General features: G+C 35.0%; 1 protein-coding gene across 12 annotated transcripts in view; it reads right to left on the bottom strand.

Annotated features, from left to right (window-relative positions):
* The window catches only part of scalloped (TEA domain transcription factor 1 homolog scalloped), a 273,763-nt gene that overhangs the window by 124,966 nt on the left and 126,397 nt on the right, over positions 1 to 22,400 (bottom strand). For 2 of the 12 annotated variants that reach the window (XM_074169377.1, XM_074169378.1), the window contains exon 1: positions 15,616 to 15,814. The exons of 6 other annotated variants lie outside the window; for them this stretch is intronic. In XM_074169377.1, the coding sequence (XP_074025478.1) occupies positions 15,616 to 15,712 (97 nt within the window). In that variant the 5' untranslated portion in view covers positions 15,713 to 15,814. Of the gene's footprint in view, positions 1 to 11,337; positions 11,488 to 15,615; positions 15,815 to 22,400 lie in introns of those variants that run through there. 4 more of the 12 variants (XM_074169379.1, XM_074169390.1, XM_074169389.1 and 1 more) reach the window with 4 other exon arrangements.

The following is a 22,400-nucleotide window of genomic DNA, read 5'->3' as shown; positions in this document are numbered from 1 at the left end:
CCCATGAAATTGTCAACTCAGATATCATAAGGCTATTACAACATCGCAAGGTATTAATATCAGCAGCTGTTCTAACTGTACTTTTCATATTAATGTTCATAAATGATAATAATAATGTAATTAATGTATATAATACATTTGTAACAGAATTTAATTGTATCTATATCTATTGTTCATAATGAAACTTTCTTGAAAATTGAATAACTATGTTTTGTTCATTGCTATTTGGCCGAAAAAAATCGTGTTGAAAACACTAGTGTTCAAAATATTTTTAACACGCCACTTTCAATACTTTTGACAACCATTGAAAATGTCAAAAATGAATTTAACATTGAAAATTATATAAAAATTAAAAATTGAGCATAGTAAATAGCCAGCAGCTGTTAATTGTAAAGGTTCAGGAAAAAAAAATTCAGGTAATTAAGATTGGAATTTATTGCAATATGTTTTCCAATTCAAAAATCTATCTAGATGGATTCCAATAAATCTAACATATTTACCAAATATGTGTAATTCACTGTGAATCATACAACTTTTTTCATGTTTTGAAAAACAAAGAACGTTTATTGACAAAATGATGACCTATTTAAAATACAATTATTCTGATTGATGTACGAAATAAACAAAATGGGTTCCAAGACTAACCCTTGTGGGACACCTATATTACAATCCAAAGAAAGTTCATTACTACTCAAACATCACACAAGTTGTTCCTTCATCAGAAACATTCGAAATTGAAAATACTGAAATAATATCATCTCATCTCAATGAATCATCAACTCTCCGTCAAGCAGATGTTATGATTTGAAAATATTTGTCACATTGACGTACTTCAATGGGTGAAATTGACAGTTCCTATTCATCTCAACTGAAAAATCACAAATGTTTTGTGCCCATAAGGGAAATTACTGAATTATCAGATGCCGAACCACCTTTACCGCACAGACTCAGTTCCAGGTCAAATACTGCAGGATCGTATAGATCTGCTAGATCAAAGACCTCTTCATTAGAAGTCACCAACAGTACTGGAAACGTGGACACCATATGCTTCTCCAATCTGGAAAGGAATATTGCAAGAAGTAGTACTGATTATAGCACTATGTATCTATCTGGGCAAGGATCGAAAATACTAGCTCCCACGCCGACTACCAAGTTCTTGGATTGGCTCATGGATATTTTCTGGAAATGCAGTACTGGGTGCCAAGAACTACCAACGAACTGATGGCACCGAAGTGATATATTTTGAAATAGATAAAATGTAATTTGGATGAATACTTTCATATTTGACTCCTCAACAGAAAATTTAGGTCGGTTCAAGGTATTGGATGATGATATTTGTATTATCAGATAGTATATATGTTTTGACAAACTTTAACTGCCCGTTGCTTTAATTTGAAGTTTGAAACTTGCATTTAATTCATAAAATATTGATAAGAGAATCCATTCGACCTCTTGGACATTTCATAATATCTCATCAATACAGTAATTTGAAATTTTGATTCAGTCGATTTCTTTCTGAAGCTGTTCAAGTCTGGATGTATTTTCTGCAGTCTAGTAAATCTCTAACCAATGGTTCTGGAGCAGACAATATCATTACATACTCACCAATGAACAACTGAAATTTTTTTTTATCATGTCATACATGCCTTGTATACTTCTTTGGAAAAATACTGAAGAATTGCAAAGCTACCTGAATATGAATACAAAGATAATTCTGGTAAATAATACATGTTCCTTCTGTCACCACATCTCATCTTCAAAATATCAATCTCCTTCTTCTCTTTTTGTGAGAATGTGTTGTAATTAATGTTCAATTCCAAAGTTTGTGGAAATTAACGCCAATAAAACACACAGAAGATCCTTTGGCATTGGAACAGAAGAAATGAGCAAGCTAAATATGTTACATAAATCATGAATCAAAGTAGACGAGGGAGCTGATCTGTGCCGAAGTAGGCAATTACTATTCCTGTTCTTGATCCTGAAACTGGATCAAATGAGATATCACCAAAATGAAGTATCGTGACGAAGAGAAAAGGAAAGGTCGGTTAACGTACTCCCGGAAAGAACTATATTGGTTTTAGGGTGGAATAAAAAAGATTTGGGATGATTAATGGGATTTTTCACAGTAAAATTCTCAAAAAATGGGCATATTAGAGAGAACTGTAAAAAATTTGCGTTTGGGAACATGGAAACATTATCTCTTGGTAGTAAAAGTAATCTCCGTTGAAGAGGTTACACTTCGGGATAGTTTCGGTAGTGATAGTTTTTGAGTTGTCAACAAAAAACTAAATGCAACTTTTGTGTTCTGTAAAACCTTTAAAATACATTGTCTGTACGTCTTTCCGAATGTAATGAGCCATTGCTCATTACAAACCTTATGAACGCAAGACGCGATGTGATAGAGGTTTACTAAAACCTTCAGATGTTCATCATATAAAATCATTGAAAAAAACAGTATACGACTGTTACAAAAGCAATGAGATTCCTATAACTGAAATCATAAGGAAAAAATTGAATACTTCCGGCCATAACGTGAGCTACTGTGACAAAACTCTTAAAAATTGTATAAAGAAACTAGGATTTAGATTTAAAATAATAAACAAACGTCAATCAGTTACGGAAAGCAGAAGAATAGTGGAATTGCGTAAAAAATACTTAGAACAAATAACTAGATATAGACAAGAATAACGGCAAATTTTCTATTTGGACGAAACTTGTTATGACACTCACGATACAGTTACGAAAGGATGGACTAATGGTTCGTTCGAGAATGTGTACGCCTAACATGCCTGCAAACAAAGGATCGCGACTAATCATTGTGCATTGAGGAAGAAGTAAAGGATGGGTTCCGAATTTTTTTAAATTATGTGGAAAAAACTTGAGGACTGCAATGTTGGTTATCATAAGAACATGGAAGCTAATATTTTCGAGGAATGACTTGAAAACACACTGATCCCAAATTTGGATGCGAATAGTGTAATAGTTCTTGACAATGCTTCCTATCATTCGCGACAGCTCATCAAAGTACCGAATAAAAATTCAAGGAAAGATGAAATACAAAGTTTTTTATTCGATAACAATTTGTTTTTGGAAGATTACTGTAACAAAAACCAACTACTTAAAGTTTTACAGAGAGTATTGAGAGTATTGCTGAAAAAAGTATGGACACGCCATACTGAGACTTCCCCCTATTGTTGTGTTTTCAATCCCATCGAGTTGATTTGAGGAATTTTGAAACAAAGCATCAGGCGTAAAAATAATTTTCCAAAATTTGATAAGAAGGTAATACAGCTAATTAAAGAAGAAGTATCTAATATTACCGAAGAATATTACAGAAGCTTTCGAATAAAGTTAGTGAAGTGTTTTTGAAGCCATCGATAGTATATATATATATATATATATATATATATATATATATATATATATATATATATATATATATATATGTGAGTACGTAGTATTCAGAAGTATTTTCTATCACCCTGAATGAACTTTCAGTTTGGTTCTGCGAATGAATTGTGATTTTGAAGCCCCAAAGCAAAGCCTTCACATTATGACATATTCCAGGTGAGAAATAGAAAACAAACAGGAGCACTGATACTTCGAAAAGTGATTAGAAATGAAGGCAAAGAAAAAGGTTGAACGTTGAACGAAACTACCTGTTGCGGTTCGAACCCAAGTATTTTTATCACGACAAATGTTTGCGATTCGTGCATCTCGTAAATTGCGGCATGGCCAGAAGGGAAAGTGGTCGGGGTTTATGCTCTAGTGACGAAGGCCTGTTCCTACATCAGTGTTTATTTTTTTCGAATCGCTGTTATGTTAACTAACCAAGAATATTGTTACGGAATGGGCATTGTTAACATTGCGTTTTCCATAAATCGGCGCTGTGCGGAAAGGGTAGACGCGGATTAGTTCGTTGACACACATTCATACCGACAGCTGTGGGTAGATAAATCCAGATATTTTACGATACCTCTATTATGCACATTCATTGGAAATATAGAAAGGTGGCAACGGTAACCATAGACGGACTTGGGAATCAATGTACTGAAGACTAAAGTACCACAAGGCAAATTTTCAGTCCTGAGGACCATCTCTTGCATAAAATAGTATTACAGCATCTAAAATAAATAACACTAAGCGGATGGACGTCTCTATCTTTATGCTGATCGCCCTGAGCTCAGCTCCTACATCTCTTAGCCTATGCCTGAAAATTTGTAAACTAAACATGAGGTTTCGTAAATTGAACTTCATGAATGAACTTCACACAATATTGACTATTGAGACTTTTCAGATCATAATTTCCTTTTCTATTCCATAGCTTCATTTTCTTTCACTCATAATCAGTAGTATTGGAGAGGAATGTAATTCTCTCAGTTTCATTTTTGTAACTTTCTCTCAACATTTCCACTCCGTGAAACTCAAGAATAGCGGCCCTGTAATGTATTTCCACTTGATACCTCTATCCGCATTGTGGCAGTCCAACAACCGTGCTTTAAAGTTCGGGCAATTTATAAAAAAGGGGACAAGTTTGATGTCGGTATCGCTCGACAATCACCAATCTTTTCAATGTTACCCAATATATTACTGAAACTATTGATAGGAGATCCCAAACTGATGTCATATATACGGAGTTCTCTAAGGCGTTTGAAAGACTTGATCACGGATTACTGCTATCGAAATTGTACAGGTACGGCTTTTCTCTGACAGGCGTCAGTATGTTATATTCAATGGCTTCAAGTCCGTGCAGTATGCAGCTACCTTGGGTGTTCCACAAGGAAGCAACCTATGTCCACTTCCCTTTAACGATTTCATAAACGACATAGTTGAGGTCACTGACATCAACTGTTTGATATACGCTTGAAACTATATTGTGAGATCAATCGCATCGAGGACTGTCTTCAACTCTCCCTCAATCTGAAACGTGTTGAGCAATGGTGTTTTCGCAATTCCATTAAACGCGAGAAAATGTTATGTAATGACGTTCATCATCCATTTTCATATCAATATTGAATAAACGATATTCTACTTCAACGGCCTCTCACATTCACCATTTCCTTCGTACCACACATTGAAGCCATTAAGTCTGCTGCAAACTGGATGTATGGATTCATTGCAAGAATCTCCAGATATTTCTTGGATCCATCTACATCGAAAACCTTATTCTATGCTTTCGTCAGATCAAAATTACAATATGCATCCATAATCTGGAATCCATTTCATCAGTTATATAGAGAGAAAGTTGAATCAGTACACCGTTGACCCACATATTCTGCAAAAACTTAATTTGAATGTACCTACGTTAACCTCTGGAGTGGCTAGTCCTTATTATAGCAGGGGAGCCCACGATGCAAAATGGGGATTTACTCGAGCGTCATTGAGACATATTAGGTTGCAAAGCTTAGATGATAAGAAGAAAAAAATTTTATATAAATATATACCTTTTCATCGGTGGGGGAAGCGGCTACAGATTTTTAAATATGTAAAAAAATACTATTGCATAGACATACTCGACCGCGTCAGATATTGATAGCATCAATGTCCTACGTAATTTTAATAATGTTGGTATGTTAATCTGATCGTTTGCATGATGTGGGTGACTGTACGTAAGAGTTAAAAGTGAAAAGAAAAAAAAATAATCGAGCGCGTCAAATTTTCTAAGGGGATGTTAAGTTCAACAAAAAATAGTTCTCATTCAATAATCTGACGAATTCGATCTGACGCAAACTCGCGGCCATTATTATAATGTGCAAAAAAAATCGCCATTTTGAAATACTCAAGCGCGTCAGATTAAGATATATATGGTTCATCTTTATGTTTTAGACGTGCTGTCTCATATTCTGACGATTATCTAGAGGGATTCGCTTAATCTGACAAAAACAATATTTTTTAAATTTTTTTTCGATTCATTGAACTTAATTAATTGAAAAGCTCAGGAAATATCATGCAAATAAATTAAGTGTATGTTTTTTAAGTAGAATACTTGTATTTATAAGAAAATAATTTTTTTAAAATGCTCAAAAAAATTAATTTTTTTATAATCAATTGATTAATTAATGAAAAAAAGATGAGATGAGATGAGAAACTTTCTATGTTTATTACCACTATTATTTGTAACTAGCGTTACTGCAGTTTCGTCCTATAAGGTCATTTTCAAACTTTTATATTGAATAAGTTTGAAAATGTCTTTATATATTGTATAAGTTTGAAAATGTCCTTATAAGACGAAACTGCAGTAACGTTAGTTACAAATAAAAGTGGTATAAAACATAGAAAGTTAAATTTCTTTTTTCTTCATTATGATTTCCTACCACGTAGTAACGGCTACATCCATCAATTAATAGATTAATCAATCATCATCTTCATCTTCATCATAAACGAGTCTCTGTGATCAACTGTGATGGTGTCACGACAACAGAATTCAGAGTGGGGACGGAGTGAGAGAGTAATAGATAGAGAAAACGTGAATAGAGAATAGATGAATAGAAACTCGGAGAGGGAAATACAGGTATCACACAGCTGCACGCATTAAACTTTAACGACGAATTTTTGTTATTTCAGCTTGCGGAAATCGTCAGACTATATATTTTTCGTTATCCTTGAATGATTTCCTTCAAAATAAAAAAAAATTAGCTACGCTCAAGAATGTCGAAATGACGTTATTTTTTTACAACTTTGCTGCCCTCCCCTTTCTTTACGTCACTCTCAAATTGTCAGATTACTGGAATATACACTTTTTAGAAGGCAATTAACTCACCCTACCTTAATCTGACGCGCTCAAGAATTTCTGATGATCAATTTTTTTTACTAATCTGATCCTTTATCCCTCACAGGCGGCCTTATATATGAGGCTCATATTTGGTGGAGGTACTTAACCGGGTACAAGGTATCTCCCTGTATATTAATCTGCCCGCTTGGGCTCCCCTATTATTATCTGCCAACACACGTACAAATATTCTGAAACGTTCATAACATGTGTGTCAAATGCAATTCTGCAAGTTGTCAGCTCGACATTCCTTACTGTTCCATCTCTGAACTTAGGTCTTTTTACTTCAGCTAATTATATATGTATTGTTTTCATCTTATAACTCATTGTAATTGTATTGTATTGTGATTTGACTTATATCCCTGTTCTGTAGTAGGGTGTAACCTGTAGAACAGTGTATCAATAAATAAATAAATAAATACCGCACCTACCGTTTCCACAATAAAATTCAAAATCTCATTTGAGATTTAAGGGTTACATCTTCATCACTCTCATAATAGAAATCGATTTTTTTAAAACGCCGACCATGAGAAATCCGCGTTGTCCTGTTTTTATCAGCTCACTATGTATAGCCTTACATTCATAATAGAAAATAATCCTCTAACAACACATTTTTTCGATATCACCACAGTACTCGAGAAATACCTATTATATAGATTTTGGCAAATGATATTTGTTGAATTCTGTTGGATGTTTGCGGGTTTATTAGGCGTGGTCTTCAGGTTTTAACACCCGAGATTTCGTCTGCTACTGCTGCAGACATAAAAAATGATTCGGCAACTGTCGAAGTGATCTACCATGATGGATGCCCAAACTAAAAATAGCCCTGGTGAGTTTGTACTTAGGTATAGGACTACGTATGGGACGGTAGACTGCTCTTGCACCCGATTGGTCCAACCCTTTTTCGATTATTGAGAGAATCTTTGCGTTATGAAGGGTCGGTATCCATGTCTTATTGACGTTCAGGCTCTCTTCAGGATCGGGCAGTACCCTCTAGTTTTACGTGCGCTTATTGCTGCCTTCTGGGAGAGTATGTTCTGCAACTGCTGATTTATCAGTTTGGCAATAGCGGCAATGAATTCTTATCAACAGGCGGCTCGAGATCAGTTTCTAAATGGATATACACGACTTGAAAGTAGCGTAGATGAGACCAATAGGCTCAACAGAAAACTCAACCACGAATATCTAAGATGAATGGGAGACCCAACAGTCGTCATGGAAATAGGCAACAAAATCATACCAGTCCAAATCATTGGGCTTTTGGTCTCACAGGCTTCGATATCATTTGACTATCTCGAAAAATATACGTAAAGTACTTAACTACCAGCTTTATCAAACTATACTTACTAACTTTTTCTCACAATGAATAATCTGGAATCAAGATAATAAAAAATCTTGACATTACATCATTTTTTTCTTAACAGATACTTGACGACCAAATGAGATAAGACCGTGATAATTCACGAAGAAAACATTATTTGAAGTTAATTGAGAATCTGATATGATGAATAAGAAAAATCGTCTCCGCATGAGTCTCTTCCCCACATGAAATAATGAATGGGTACTTGGGATACTATATCAACTGAAGATGTCCACAACAACGCTCGTCTGCACATTTCACACATCAACGTCCGAAAATTAAACGAATTGTTTGTTTCGAGCATGTATTAAAAAAAAAAACAAATATTCAGTGTCGGATAGATCAAGAGTGATATGAGTTGACTTCTAGTTGTCCAAACATTTATATTGGTCAAACCGGGTGAACTACCTCAAAAGGAACAAAAGAACATATAAATAGTTCAGTGGATATAGAGATTCATGGATTCAAGAATGGAAATTAGTTGTGATTTTGAGTAAGGTTGATATGAGGACTCGGATAATCACAATTCACTGAGTTTCTTCCTAGAAACGATATTACTACTGACAATATTACTACTACTACAATATTACTACTGACTTTCACTAAAATGTTTAGTGAAAGTCAGTAGTAATATTGAAAGTAATTATACGAAGTTGGTCTGAAAAGTCACGTCAGAGATACTTGACATTCTTTCAGTATTTTTTTTCCATTTTTCAACATAATCTCCCTTCTATTCTACACACCTCTCCCAGCGATACTTCCATTTGAGTAATCCGTCAAATAATTGTTCACAAAGGTGATTGCTTTTTCATTTAACGAAAATATCTGTCCTCCGAGCGCAATTTTTATATGAGGAAACGAAAAAGTCACTTGAGGCTAGATTTGGCGAGCAAGGCGGATGCTGAAGCAGTTCAAATGCGTTATCTTGGTGAAACAGGATTTCCTTTTTCAGCAAATGTGTCGATTTTTCCACAAGTTCTGTCTTCAGCTTGTCAAGTAATGATGCTTGCTATAAAAAAGGAAAACCATTGCTCCTGCAATGGGTTTCCTTTTCACAATAGATAATAGATTGAAATAACTCCATGACTGTCTCAAAAAACGCCATCACTTTCCCAACCCAAAAAACAGTTTTTGCTTTTTTTGGAGCCGGTCCACTGTTTGGACTGTATTTTTGTTTAGGGCGTATCCAAGTTTCGTCTACAGTATTTAATCGGTGCCAAAACTCGGATTTATTGCGCCTAAACTGTGCCAAAAGAGCGTTGGAAATGTTCATTCAAACACTTTTTTGGTCTAACGTGAGCAAACGCGGGACCAAGCGCGCGCGCAGCTTTGTTATGACTGAATGTTGATTTAATATGTGAAAAACACGTTTTTTTGACATGTTCATAACCTCTGATATCTATTTCACTTCAATTCGGCGGCCGCCCAGCACCATTTGGTGAACTTTGGCGATGTTTTCGTCGGTAGTTGTAGTTTTTGGATATCCCGAACGTTCATTGTCTTCCAGGTGTAAATTCAGCTGCCCAAAAATTTCACTGCGGTAAATGGTGGTACAGAGTGGCAATATTCACAGACAAAATTGCCGTTATTGGAGTGACACGAACTCTCACGTTTTTCGGGAAACACATACTCAATATCCAGAAAAAATTAACGTTTCGGCAGGATTATAGGGAAACCATATTGTAGGACCTCTATTTATTGATCAAAATTTAACAGGGGAACTGTATTTGAATATGCTGGAAACCCATGCAACCATGCTCAATCTTTGAAGAGATGGGACGAAACCAAAGGATATAATCTTGCCACCTTGGGTGACCCTGAAAAGCTGGTGCCGAAGAAATATTTGGCAATGACCAGGAAAAATCTACGCCTAACAGTAGGATTTCTGACTGGTCACCGTCAACTGGGGAAACCCCTCCATAATATGGGGCTGGTGGACACACCTCTATACAGAATGTGTGAACAGGAAGATGAGACTGTCAGGCATGTCCTGTGCGAGTGCCCGGAGCTATCGTCAATAAGAGAGTGTGTGTTCGGCGAGTCATGGCCTACACATGGCCTACAATGGGTCACATGTGGCCTAAGTACTGTGGGTTCACACTCACCTTCTCTACTCTATAGATACCGATGCTGGAAACTACTGTTGACCTTCTCACTGAAATCGTCGAATCGAATCCTAATGAATTCGATATGGATATAGTATTCCAACAAGATGGAGCACCACCACATTATTTCAGACAAAATAGAAACTATTTGGATACTACTTTTCCCGGTCGTTGAATTGGCCGTTGAGGTCCTACAGAATGGCCAGCCCGCTCGCCAGATTTCACACCTTCGGACTTTTTTTATGGGGCTATTCGATGCAAAAGGAATACGAAACTGAACTTGCTTCAATATTGGATATGCGGCAGAGAATAATAAATATTTGTGAAGACATTGACGTTACTGTGTTCGAAAATGTTCGGCGTGAAATATCGGATAGGCTGTTCATATATCATGAAGTTCAAGGCAACCCTTTCGAGCATCTTCTGAACTGACCTCAAGCTTATTACTTCATATTATGTAGTTAAAAGTCAATGTGTCCAGGCAATTATTGAAAGTTCCGCTTTTTTCTAGTAGTTGAAGATATTGCCATTATATTCTAGGGTTGTGAAGCATTTGTCAGTAGCTTCAAAAAGGTGTGTCACAAGACCCACCTTTCCTTTTAATTTTTTTCCCAGATGGCGCCCAGTCGCCATCTTGAAAGTTTCATCTGTCAATTTCACTTGAAAATAAAGTATTCAAGCATTAATTTCATTATCCCAAATTTCAATTTTTTGAGTTGACTCGTTCAAAAAATAAAATGGGGGGGGACAGAAATGCACTGTATGGCAGCTCGATACTCGATTACGTCCATTTTCATAAAAACACTCACGTCATTTTACTCAAGCGACTGTTACACAACAACTGCGCGTCAAAAATGGCTGAAACTTTGGTGACTAACTGTTAACAGATGAACAACGAAATTCACTAGCTGTGTTCTGCTATCTCTATGTTGAGATCGGGAACTTTTCAGATCACCTTCGTATACAAGAAGCAGTTTGTATAATACAACCCTGAAGAAGCTATTGTGTAGTTGCTGTTTTATAAACTGTCTAGTGGAAATATCAAAATCAAATGTTATTTAAATACCAAAAGAAAAGAAATCAGCAATTGAATCAAGACGTACCTAAAATTAAAAACGGCCTTCCAAAGAAGTCTGTTTGCACACGAAAATAACGGATGGGTTCCTGGGATCTTGGCGACATTTGCATCAACTTCAACAGTAACTTTGCGTTTCGATGCCAAAAAAGTTGAATCAACGCTTCCGAAAACACGAAAAGAGGACAGTTTCTAAACTGAATTACCAACGCGATTACCAAACGAGAAACAACACACGATACTTACGTTTTTCGGATGATGTAAACATTTTATTATTGTTATTACACGCTGAAAGCGCTGTTTATGAAACATTTACGTTATCAATTATACTTGGAAATCGGAGTTTGTGTTTTTTTGTTCGATCAATGCATTTTCTCAGGGTTCTTGCCCACTAACTGATGATTGATAGTTAATTGTAGAACCTGTCATGATTTCCAGTGTCAATAAATCATGTGGTCAGCATTCCCGCAAAGCGGACATTTCAAACCATTTAATGAGAACCATGTTTATTTCCCAACATCTTGCGATAAACAGGTACAAAAGGAACTACTCCAGTTTCTTTCTGAATGTGAAATTCTTAGAATAATAAGGTTAACATATCGGGTTCAAACAAAATTGTTTAAAAAAGGTGATTGATAAATGGATTGCATTTGTTTGAAGGTGATTGATAATGTTTCATGATGAATTTCACTAGTTCGGACTAGTTGTCTAATATATAAAATGATTTGAAATCCCTGAAACAACTGAAAAAGAAGAATTAAAAATGAATAGCTGAAAATAAAAATTATATTAAGCAAAAATAACCAGAAATGAAATAATAGTGAAATAAAATACAAGTAGAAAAGAACGATTGAACAAAAATTAAAGAAATAAAAATGACTTCACGAAAGACATCGTCTTTTGTGAAGGCATTTTGTCGAACTACTAGGGTCAATTGAAGTCACACAGCAAGATCAACTAATTAGCTTCGACGTGGAAAGCCTTTACACCAACGTTCCGGTCGAAGAAGCACTCCAACTCATACAGAGAAAGCTATCCGAAGACGGGAATCTGAAAGAGAGAACGAATTTACCCATGGAAGTAATTATGGAATTACTAGGATGCTGTTGTACGAAACTGTTATTTCCAAGTGAAGGACGAATTCTTTACACAAGATGAGGGACTGTCAATGGGATCGCCACTTTCACCAGTCATAGCCAACATATATATGAAGTGGTCTGGCCATTGAATAAGCCCACAAGAAACCTCGAGTCTGGTTGAGATATGTTGACGACACCTTCATAATATGGAACCATGGGAATACTGAACTAGACGCCTCCCTGAAACACATCAACGGCATGAGACCTTCCATCACTTTCTCAATGGAGAAGGAAATCCACAAAGAATTGCCATTCTTAGACGTTTTGGTGAAGAGGACCGACACTAAGTGGGAAACATCTGTATACCGAAAACCCACTCACACGGGACAGTATCTGAACCATGAATCCAACCACCATCAATCGACTAAAAGAGTAATCATCAAGACTCTTATTAGACCGTGATTTCGGGCTCTGTGATACGAGGGAAGGTCTCGCGAAGGAATCAGACATCATCAAAAATTATCTTCAACGGAATGGCTATTCCAAAGCGATGGTAGAAAATACTTTGGCTAAAAGTCAGCAAGAGTATCGCAAGGAAGTAGAACATCAAAACCTGCTTCAGATCCGGTAACACTATCCGTAGCAGCCTCACGGAAACCAGGCCACCAAACGCGGACTGCGATTCCAAGAATTACATTTACCGGATACCCTGTAAGTGCGAAAATCCTATATTGGTGAAACTAAGAGGCTATTGAATGTTCGCATTGCCGAGCATAAGAAACACACACAGCGAGGGGAAACCAGCAAATCAGAAATAGCAGACCATGTGTGGACCCATCAACACAACATCGAGTGGTCCCAAGCTGAGATTATACACAGAGAGGAACATTGGTTTAGGAGAAAATTCAAGGAAGCCGCATACATGTTGTCCAACAACGTATTCAGCCAAGCCAGCGTAGAAATACGCAACATATGGAAACCCATCATCAAGCGAAAAATGGCCAACTCCCGCCAAAACGGTCATCTCCCACTGAACCAGTGAAGAGGAAAAAATGGAAAGCGGGGATAAGTGAAAGTACTCGAACGACCTATAAATAGTCATCTCTCGGAGGAATCAGTCCAGTCATCACCCGAAGACGATTGTAGATACTAACAATCGAAACGACGTGAAATAACGTGGCTTGTAATGTCTTAACTTTTTATTTTTATTTTCATTTTTATTTCTTTAATTTTTGTTCAATCGTTCTATTTCTACTTGTATTTTATTTCACTATTATTTCGTTTCAAGTAATTTTTATTTTCAGCTATTCATTTTTAATTCTTCTTTTTTAGTTGTTTCAAGGATTTCAAATCATTTTATATATTAGACAATGGAAGTCCGAACTAACGAAATTCAAAATGGATTGAAAATGGATTCCAAATTTTTCTTTACTAGAGTTTTTTAACTTCTGTTATGCATTCAGTTGTTCTATTGTTCATCATTTTGATACAATGGACTAAATAAATAACTATGTATAAAATAAAATAAATGAGACATCTGCTGTTGCACAGGGTAGTTACTGTGGACTGTTATTACTCAATATTTCAATATGATCTTACGAATCCAGTAACAAAATTATTTCATAATAATATGGATTTCTTTATTTTTAAGGATCTGTTCATGCATGAGCTTCATTTGTGTATTATTTTCAGTTGTTGGCAAGAGAGTCAATTGTTGATTATCAAAAGAAATGGAGAAACTCCATCTTCATAGGATGTAGAGAAAAAAACACTTTCTGTTTTTTTCTGATCTGGGTATAAAACTATAACAAGAAACAAAATAAGAAAGAAACAATAGCTCTCCCGTTACCAATGCCTCTATATGTAAAAACTACTTTCGTTATGACCAATGTTGATATTAATTTTGAAAAATGACAAAAAAAATAAGTATTTATGGTTCTTATCATTCATCAAATTTACACTTCTTGATTTGAAATAGTATTAGTGTAAAATTCTCTACGTATTCATTTCCACCATTTCAGCTGAGTGATGATCTCAGTCTCAAAAATCCAGAAAAAATTTCAACATTGATATGATTTTTCAGTAATTCATAAGAAAGTATGTATTTTAATGTTCGATAATTGAATTTATTTTTAGGATGACTTGTATCTTGTATTTCGAGTCTGTGTTGACAATGTATTTCTATAGATTATATTGGAGTTCGTAGTGTACTACTATAGTACTAATCAAGCTCTGTCATTTGATACCCATATTGAGGTAGTTATGAAAAAATATGTAAATCGCCATTTTTTAGCAGCAGCCATCTTGGATTCACAATGATACAGAATGTATTAAATTATATTATCATCAAAACTAAATGTGTATACCAAATATTAGATCAATCTGTCAACAGAATGGGGGTTAAACTTAAATTACTAAGTTAACTAGTTTAGTGATCTAATAACTTTTTCAAAAAGATTGGTTGGATCAATAAAAAACACAATTGTTTTTTTGTCAACGTTTCGAATTTAATTAAATTCTTCTTCAGGGCTTGAAAAGTAGTTTTTTCGTGTTGATAATATTACTCAAGCCCTGAAGAAAAATTTATGTAAAGTCGAAATGTCGGCAAGAAAACAATTGTTTTTTTAGGAAAAAAAATTGATGCTTTTACCCAACCAACCTTTGTTCAATTGAATTACTGAATTTGTGCCAAAAAAAACAGAACAAGCTAAATAAAATCGTTTAAAAACGATTTAGATAATTTTTGAAATTCTGATAGTTTCAAGGTACTCTCCTTGTGTATGAAAATGATTGAAGGTTCATGAAACAAGAGTTTTTAAATATTCGGTTGCATTGGTGCCATTCCACAAACTTTTGGATTCTATTGATAAGAAAGAAATGTTTTAATTTCGACAAAACTAGGAGCAAAAATGTATTTTAGCCCCTAGTTTTGTCGAAATCGTCAATTCTGATAGAAAACTATGTTCTTCGAATGCGAATTAGAAACAATCAGTAAGCCTGAAATCATTTCTATTTTCTGAACATGTCTAATTTCGGAATGAACATTTTTCATCTATTGAGTAACTAACAAATAAGCGAATTTCAAATGAAGTAAATCTTCATTTGGATCACTTGAAACTTTCCATTAATTTGTAGGGTTTCTCGAGTAAAAAGTAAACACCGAACCATCAAATTGACACTGACATTATGATCTTGCAGATCTTGTAATAAAATGTATAATAACTTACCGCTTGAAGAACTTTCTAAATTCATCCACTGGTAATTGAGAGGATGAAACATATTTCCGTGTTGTTTTTCGAATTCATAAAATAGATTTGAAATCATTTGTCCAATAACCAATGCACAGTAACAACTATGGTGAAAAAAATTACAATTTCACAATATCCAAGCAAAATTGGTTTGATCAAGATAGAACATGAAAGATAAATGGAACACGAGATCAAATTTCAGTTTCAAGATGTAATTATAAAGCAGATTAGTTTATCAGTTGAAAGAGTGAATTGAAGAGGGGAGGGAGCAGAATCCAAAATTTGAACATACAAATTCGGAAAATTGAGAAAATGCCGAGTTGGAACAATTCATAATGAGATTGAACAGAACACTGACTTGAGATAAAAATAATCAAATTAAAATTTTGTGCCTGAGATGATGCAAAGTTTGAAATCCAATACAACTGAGTATTTTGAAGAAACAACCAGCAGAAATGCTTGGATTTTGTGTAGTCTATATGAGTGATCTAGAGAAGGAGAATCTTCAAACATTTTTAAGGAAGCCATCATGTAACCAGAGAGATAAAACATGTAAGCAATTACAGATTTTTGTCATTGATTACGGACCTTGCTGATGATCCTGGAAAAATAAAGAAAAAAAGATTAAAAACCACGAGAAATATAAGTTTGCAGCAAAAAGAAACAATTTGGATTTCGAGAAAACAAATTGACGAATGATGCAATAGCTCTAGTAGTGTCATAAATCAATGATGAAATCGATAAAAACATGACATCGCTTTCCATATTTCTTGATCTGAGGTAGACATTCGATATTGTTAACCATGATTCACTATTACGGAAAAATTAGATTTTTTTAACGCGATACTCCACAAATACACAGCACAGTGTGAAAATGGAGGTATCCCATTCCAGTCTCACTTTCAGTCAAAACTAAGAGCCATATTGTTGAGGATACATCTGTCAAATTAGTTGTTATGGTGGATAAAATTGGATTAAATTATTCAGCACACGATCGACCAACACCGGTACGTCGACGAAACGCAAGATCTGCCGAAAACATAGCCGCTGTCTGTGAGAGTCGATTTTGCGCCGCTCACGAGAATGTATGTATATAATTCATCAAGGTTTTTTTTAAATTGCTTGGAATATGACGGCGATGCTACCCTTGTTCGAAGCCGAGGAAGCTCGAAGATTAGGTTAGGTTAGGTTCTGGGTTAGGTTAGGTTAGGTTCTGGGTTAGGTTAGGTTCTGGGTTAGGTAATGTTCTGGGTTAGACAGAGACTAGGGAGAAGAAAGGTAGGGTGACTTTCAGTTGGGTTGGAGTAGATAGACTTGGATTAGCTCATTTGTGGTGGACAATGTTAGAGGTTGACTTGGGTTAGGCCATTTGGGGTGCACGAGGTTGGGTTGGACGAGGTTGGGTTGGTGGTATGTTGGGTTAGGCTATTTGGGTTGGACTTGGACGTTGGGTTGAATTTAAGAAAAAAAATGTCGTTTTTATTGGAAAAAATATGTGTGTTAGTCTTTAAAAATGCGATTATTTAGGATTTCGAAAATAAATTAATGAAAAAACAACACAGAAAGTGAAGATTTGCGTTTCAAGTTGATTTCAATAGCAAAAATTCTAATAAAAATGTAATTTTCATTCAAAAAAAGGACAATAGACAAGAAAAAACGGCGTTTTGATAATCAAAAAGTGGTTGTATCATATTCTTTATTTTCATTACACAGAAATTGAACAAAATGCGTTTCGGGTTGTTTTCAATTGCAAACATTTTAATGAAAACGTAATTTTCATTTAAAAAAAAAGCATAAATGACAAGAAAAAAACGTCGTTTTAATCATCAGAAAGTGGTTGCATCATATTCAATATGTTGTTATCAATGGCAAACATTTTAATGAAAATGTAATTTTTATTCAAAAAAAGCATAGATGACAAGAAAAAACGTCGTTTTTATCATCAAAAAGTGGTTGTATCACATTCTTCATTTTCATTAAACAGAAAGTGCAGAAAATGCAGTTCGGGTTGTTTTCAATAGTGAAAATTCTAATGAAATTGTAATTTTCATTCAACAACAAAACATAAACGACGAGAAAAAAAACCGTCGTTTTCATCATAAAAAAGTCGTTGTATCATATTCTTTATTTTCATTATACAGAAAGTGAAAAAATACGTTCGGGTTGTTTTAAATAGCAAACATTTTAATGAAAATGTAATTTTCATTCAAAAAAAGCATAAATGACAAGAAAAAAAACGTCGTTTTCATCATCAAAAAGTGGTTGCATCATATTCTTTATTTTCATTATTCAGAAAGTGCAGAAAATGCGTTTCGGGTTATCAATAGCAAAAATTTTAATGAAATGGTAATTTTCATTCAACAAAAGCACAAATGACAAGAAAAAACATCGTTTTTCATCATAAAAAGTGATTGTATGTTCTTTCGAATTTTCAACAGGTTTACAGAAGAAAAGAAGAAATCGGCAACGGACTTACCTATTTGTCATTATGCGCGTGGAAGACATTAGTGAAAACGTATAATTAACTCGTATTATCTAACATTTATTAAAATCATTGCGTGCTAGCAATGCCAACTTCGAAAAGTAGAAAAAAGAAACAATGGGGAAACAAAAACCAGACATGCAGTTGAGTTGCTTAATTGTGCGTCCAGTTATTCTTTCGATTCTTTGTTCTAGTTCCAGGCGATATTATTTCATTTTTACGCAAACTTCCTATAGAAATCTTCGCGGTATTATTTAATTATACTGTATTTAAATAGCCGTAAGTAAATAAAGTGAGAAGATTCACGCTTCAGGACCTCAACTGTTTCATATTAGAGACGGTTTTTAGTGCACAATGATTGCCTGCCATTTCGCAACCTTTCTCTATAATTTCGAGCATTTCAATTAGTTCTACTGTGTTTGTTACTTTCGGTGTATTCGTCCTGTTACTTGGTATCAGTTTCGTATAGTCTAGTCCACAAGTGCTAGAGTAATTTAGCAAGTGATCAAAATTTCGCAAATGAATAGTTATAAACAAGGATCTTTTAGATGTTGATGAAATAAGTGTTCAAGTAGTCAAAGATTACATCCGGCTTACCAAAATCTTCATGGAACAAAGTTACTTTCAGTTCGCCAACTGCAATGGGAAACCCGTTGTCTCCTTTCATGGTTGATCTGTTCATAGATAAAGTATAGTATTCTACTCGTGAGAAATGGACATTACTCGCACGAATGGCTTACAAACTTCATTCTTACGAATAATGACCTCCTTTCTTGCTCGTTGAATAGTATACTATTACGTTGAGTTTTCTCCATAGGTTTACCAATAATTTACTACACTGTGAAATTAAATTAAGTTTCATTTTCACTGCTACACTGACAATACAACTAAACACTTTGTCTGAAACTTTAATCTAATATTCAAATATCTATCGCCTCATTATTTCACTTCATACCGCACTGTTAACTAGACTACCTCGGCCTGCGTGTTGATAGTGTTTATAAATGAGGATGGAATTCTCCCGAAGCCGATAGGAAATTCGCTAAAAGTATCTCGAAGCAACGCGACATCTAGAACAATCGCGAAGCGTAAGTCGAGTTGAGCGCGATCTTAGTCAAATCACAATCGATTTACGACGACCAGCGGCGGCCGCCGATAGTTTTCTCAGGGAATGATTTACAACAACTAACTTGGACAAGAAAAAATTTTGGTTTAACACTTAAACAAGCTTTAAACAAGATTTCTTTGGCTGGGATTAAATCAAATGAATGTCATCGATGACACGAGTAGATTTAACTCAATTGTGACATAAAATCGGAATGTTATGAATGATTTGAGTGCTTCATCTTCTAGTGCTGAAGAGGCAAGTGTCTTATTCCGAAACATCGATGTTCGCCATTGAGTATGGCAGTGTCTCATTCCGAAACATCGATGACCTCCAGTGCGTATGTCAGTGTTCCATGCAAGCGAAATTATACTTCTTTCATATAGTATCTTGTGTATCAATTCTATGAATGATATCTGATTCAATTCCGTAACGAATGTTTAGAGTACAAACTGAATTGAAAAAAGTGATTTTTTTTCTGTGAATGTGAACTGGCATTTGCGCACTGGACTAGTACTCGCGAAAAACGTTTCTCCTTGAATAATCGAGTGTTTGATTTTTATCTGACTTGGTCGACTGCTGATGATTCATGAATTCAGTTTAGTAGTAATTTCACGTTTGATATCTTGCTTTTGAATATTACATTACGCATCGCAAACGAGATGTAACAGAGTTGCGAGTGTATTAATAATAATTATTAGGTTATGTCTGAAGTGAGGGTGTCTATTCGACTCTTGGCTACAACCCGCAAGGGTTTATTGTGGTACACACCTATTAACACTCGACCAAATTACGTCTAGCTTTGAACAAGTATGAGTTTGTTTGTTGAGTGATTTTTCAGGTTCGATAGCTACAGAAAATTTCTGCTAAACACTGAAAGCCGGATTATGTCCACGGTAGGGCAGGCCTAAATTATATCCTCGGCTGTTCCATCCAAACCGAGTAGCACGCTCTGTAACAATTCAAATCCTGTTAGATTCTCCAGAGGCATAAAACTCTCCTTGCAGTCCAGTTCAGTGTATGTTTGGCAACACCTAAAGCGATGCCAATGCAAGGTTTTGAATTGGCTCTCCCTCAGCTCAAAGCTTCACTTGATAGTCATATATGGGACCCCAGATTGGAGTACCATACTCCAAACGGGAGCGCACATATCAATTTAAAAGTAGTTTCAAATTGACGATTTTTTTCTGTAAAATACACAATATTGCATATTAATGGAGTTTCGTCCCAACACCAAACCGTTATTTTTAACACCTCGACACGTGTTTCGATCATCAAGAGATCATCTTCAGTATAATCTTCCTCTTGAAGATGATCACCTGGTGATCGAAACACGTGTCGAGGTGTTAAAAATAACGGTTTAGTGTTGGGATAAAACTCCGGTAATATTCATCACTACACCAATGGTTCGAAACAGTACATCACAAGTATATAATATTGCATTTGCATGCACCAACTATGAACCAACTCAAAATCAGACTGCAAATGTTGACTATCTGAAATTGATTAAATTTTGCTTTGAAGTTTAAAATCATCCTTAGAAATAGGTTTGGAACATTTATGGCTTGCCACAGATCGTTCATAACAATTTTGAATAACAAGGGGCCTAAGTTAGAACCATGTGGCATACCTGAGCTAACATAATTACTAGGAGAACTGCATTCTGTCGAACAGATATGACCTGGAAAGAAATGTTGGGGAATTTGTGAAACGCTCGTCATTTAATTTTGACAAAAGAATGTAATGACTTATGTGATCGAAGGCTTTCTGGAAATCTAGATCTGGTGTATGCCCAAGAAATTATTGGAAACTGATGACTGAAAAAGTATTTCAAAAATACCTCCGCAAAAGCCTCTTTGTGGCAACAACAACAAACAACAACAAAAAAGTTATCACTTCATATATATTATTTTCGAGAATGTTCTCCACCGGCGCACCTGACTTCAACTTTATAGTTGAATATTATGAATAGTATGAATATTATGAGTAATATGAATATTATTTTTTAAACTACAATTGAGCTGCAATTATATGTCTCCTCCGTAATTCGGGACATTAACCAATTAAAACATAGTTTGCGAATATTCCCCATTCGCTGATTGGTGGGAATAAAAATAAAAAGTACGACGATGAAAAATAAGTTTCCAACAATTATTCTAGAATGCAAAATATAGAATACGTTTTTGGTAAAAAAAAGGTTCTGTCTTTATACTTCTTTGCTTTGCTTTCAGTCTGCTGATTAGTCAGAAACAAAATTACAGAACTATTGGGGTACGCAGAATGCAAAAAAAATTCTTTGGGCACTAATTCCAATATTTCGACACTTATTATTGTCATCATCAGGGAAACTATAAGAGTAAAAATGTGTGTATTTACATTTTGCTCAAGTTTTTGTTAAAACTGCTCACATTGTCCACGAGGTTGTATGCGAATGGTGGAAAAATCATCAAATCTATGAATGTTTTGTTGCACATATATTTGTATAGTTATAGTGATTCTTGCATAATCAGAAATGATTATTGAATAACGAAATTAGTTAGCTCCCTAACTAAACGGAAGCTGTTGGTTGCACTATATCGTTTACTTGAACTATAGCAACATATTTCTATATAATGTTATATTTTAGAGGACTCTAACTGCGAGAAAAAAAGAAAAATATAGTGGAGAAACATCGCGATGAATCGATACTTTACAAGAAACTTGCCTTCGATTATATAACGACCTTGAATGTTGCAGTTGTAACAGGTAAATTGAACTAAAAAAACACCTGCATAGCTTTTGAAACGGTAGGCCGTAGGCCATACACGTCCACCTAGTTCAGAATATATTCGGCATTATCAAAGCGACTAAATATTCAATTAAAAAAGGGACAAGTATTTCCTAGGAATCCAGGATGCTTGTTCTAGATAATGAAGCCCATGCTTCGGTGATCAATTTTATGCTGATAAACATCATTTCTTGCATTGCTGTAGACCGACTGGTTTTTATTTTATATTTCTGGGAGAATTTTCTATCACTCTTAAGCTCACACGAATATGTAAAAGTGGTATTATCAAACGCCGTTAAACCCTCATTTGATCTATACCTACATTTATATGATAGAATATGTGACTGTGTTTATATGTATATTAATGTTAACATTATCATTGTTGTATATAAGGATGCATCCTATTTGAA

This window comes from Leptinotarsa decemlineata, unplaced genomic scaffold, assembly GCF_025532065.1.
Source record: "Leptinotarsa decemlineata unplaced genomic scaffold, Ldec_3_MD MMD2_P_RNA_scaffold_5, whole genome shotgun sequence".
NCBI classification, from domain to species: domain Eukaryota; kingdom Metazoa; phylum Arthropoda; class Insecta; order Coleoptera; family Chrysomelidae; genus Leptinotarsa; species Leptinotarsa decemlineata.
The sequence above is the reverse complement of the archived record's forward strand: the minus strand, read 5'-3'. Positions and strand labels throughout refer to the sequence as shown.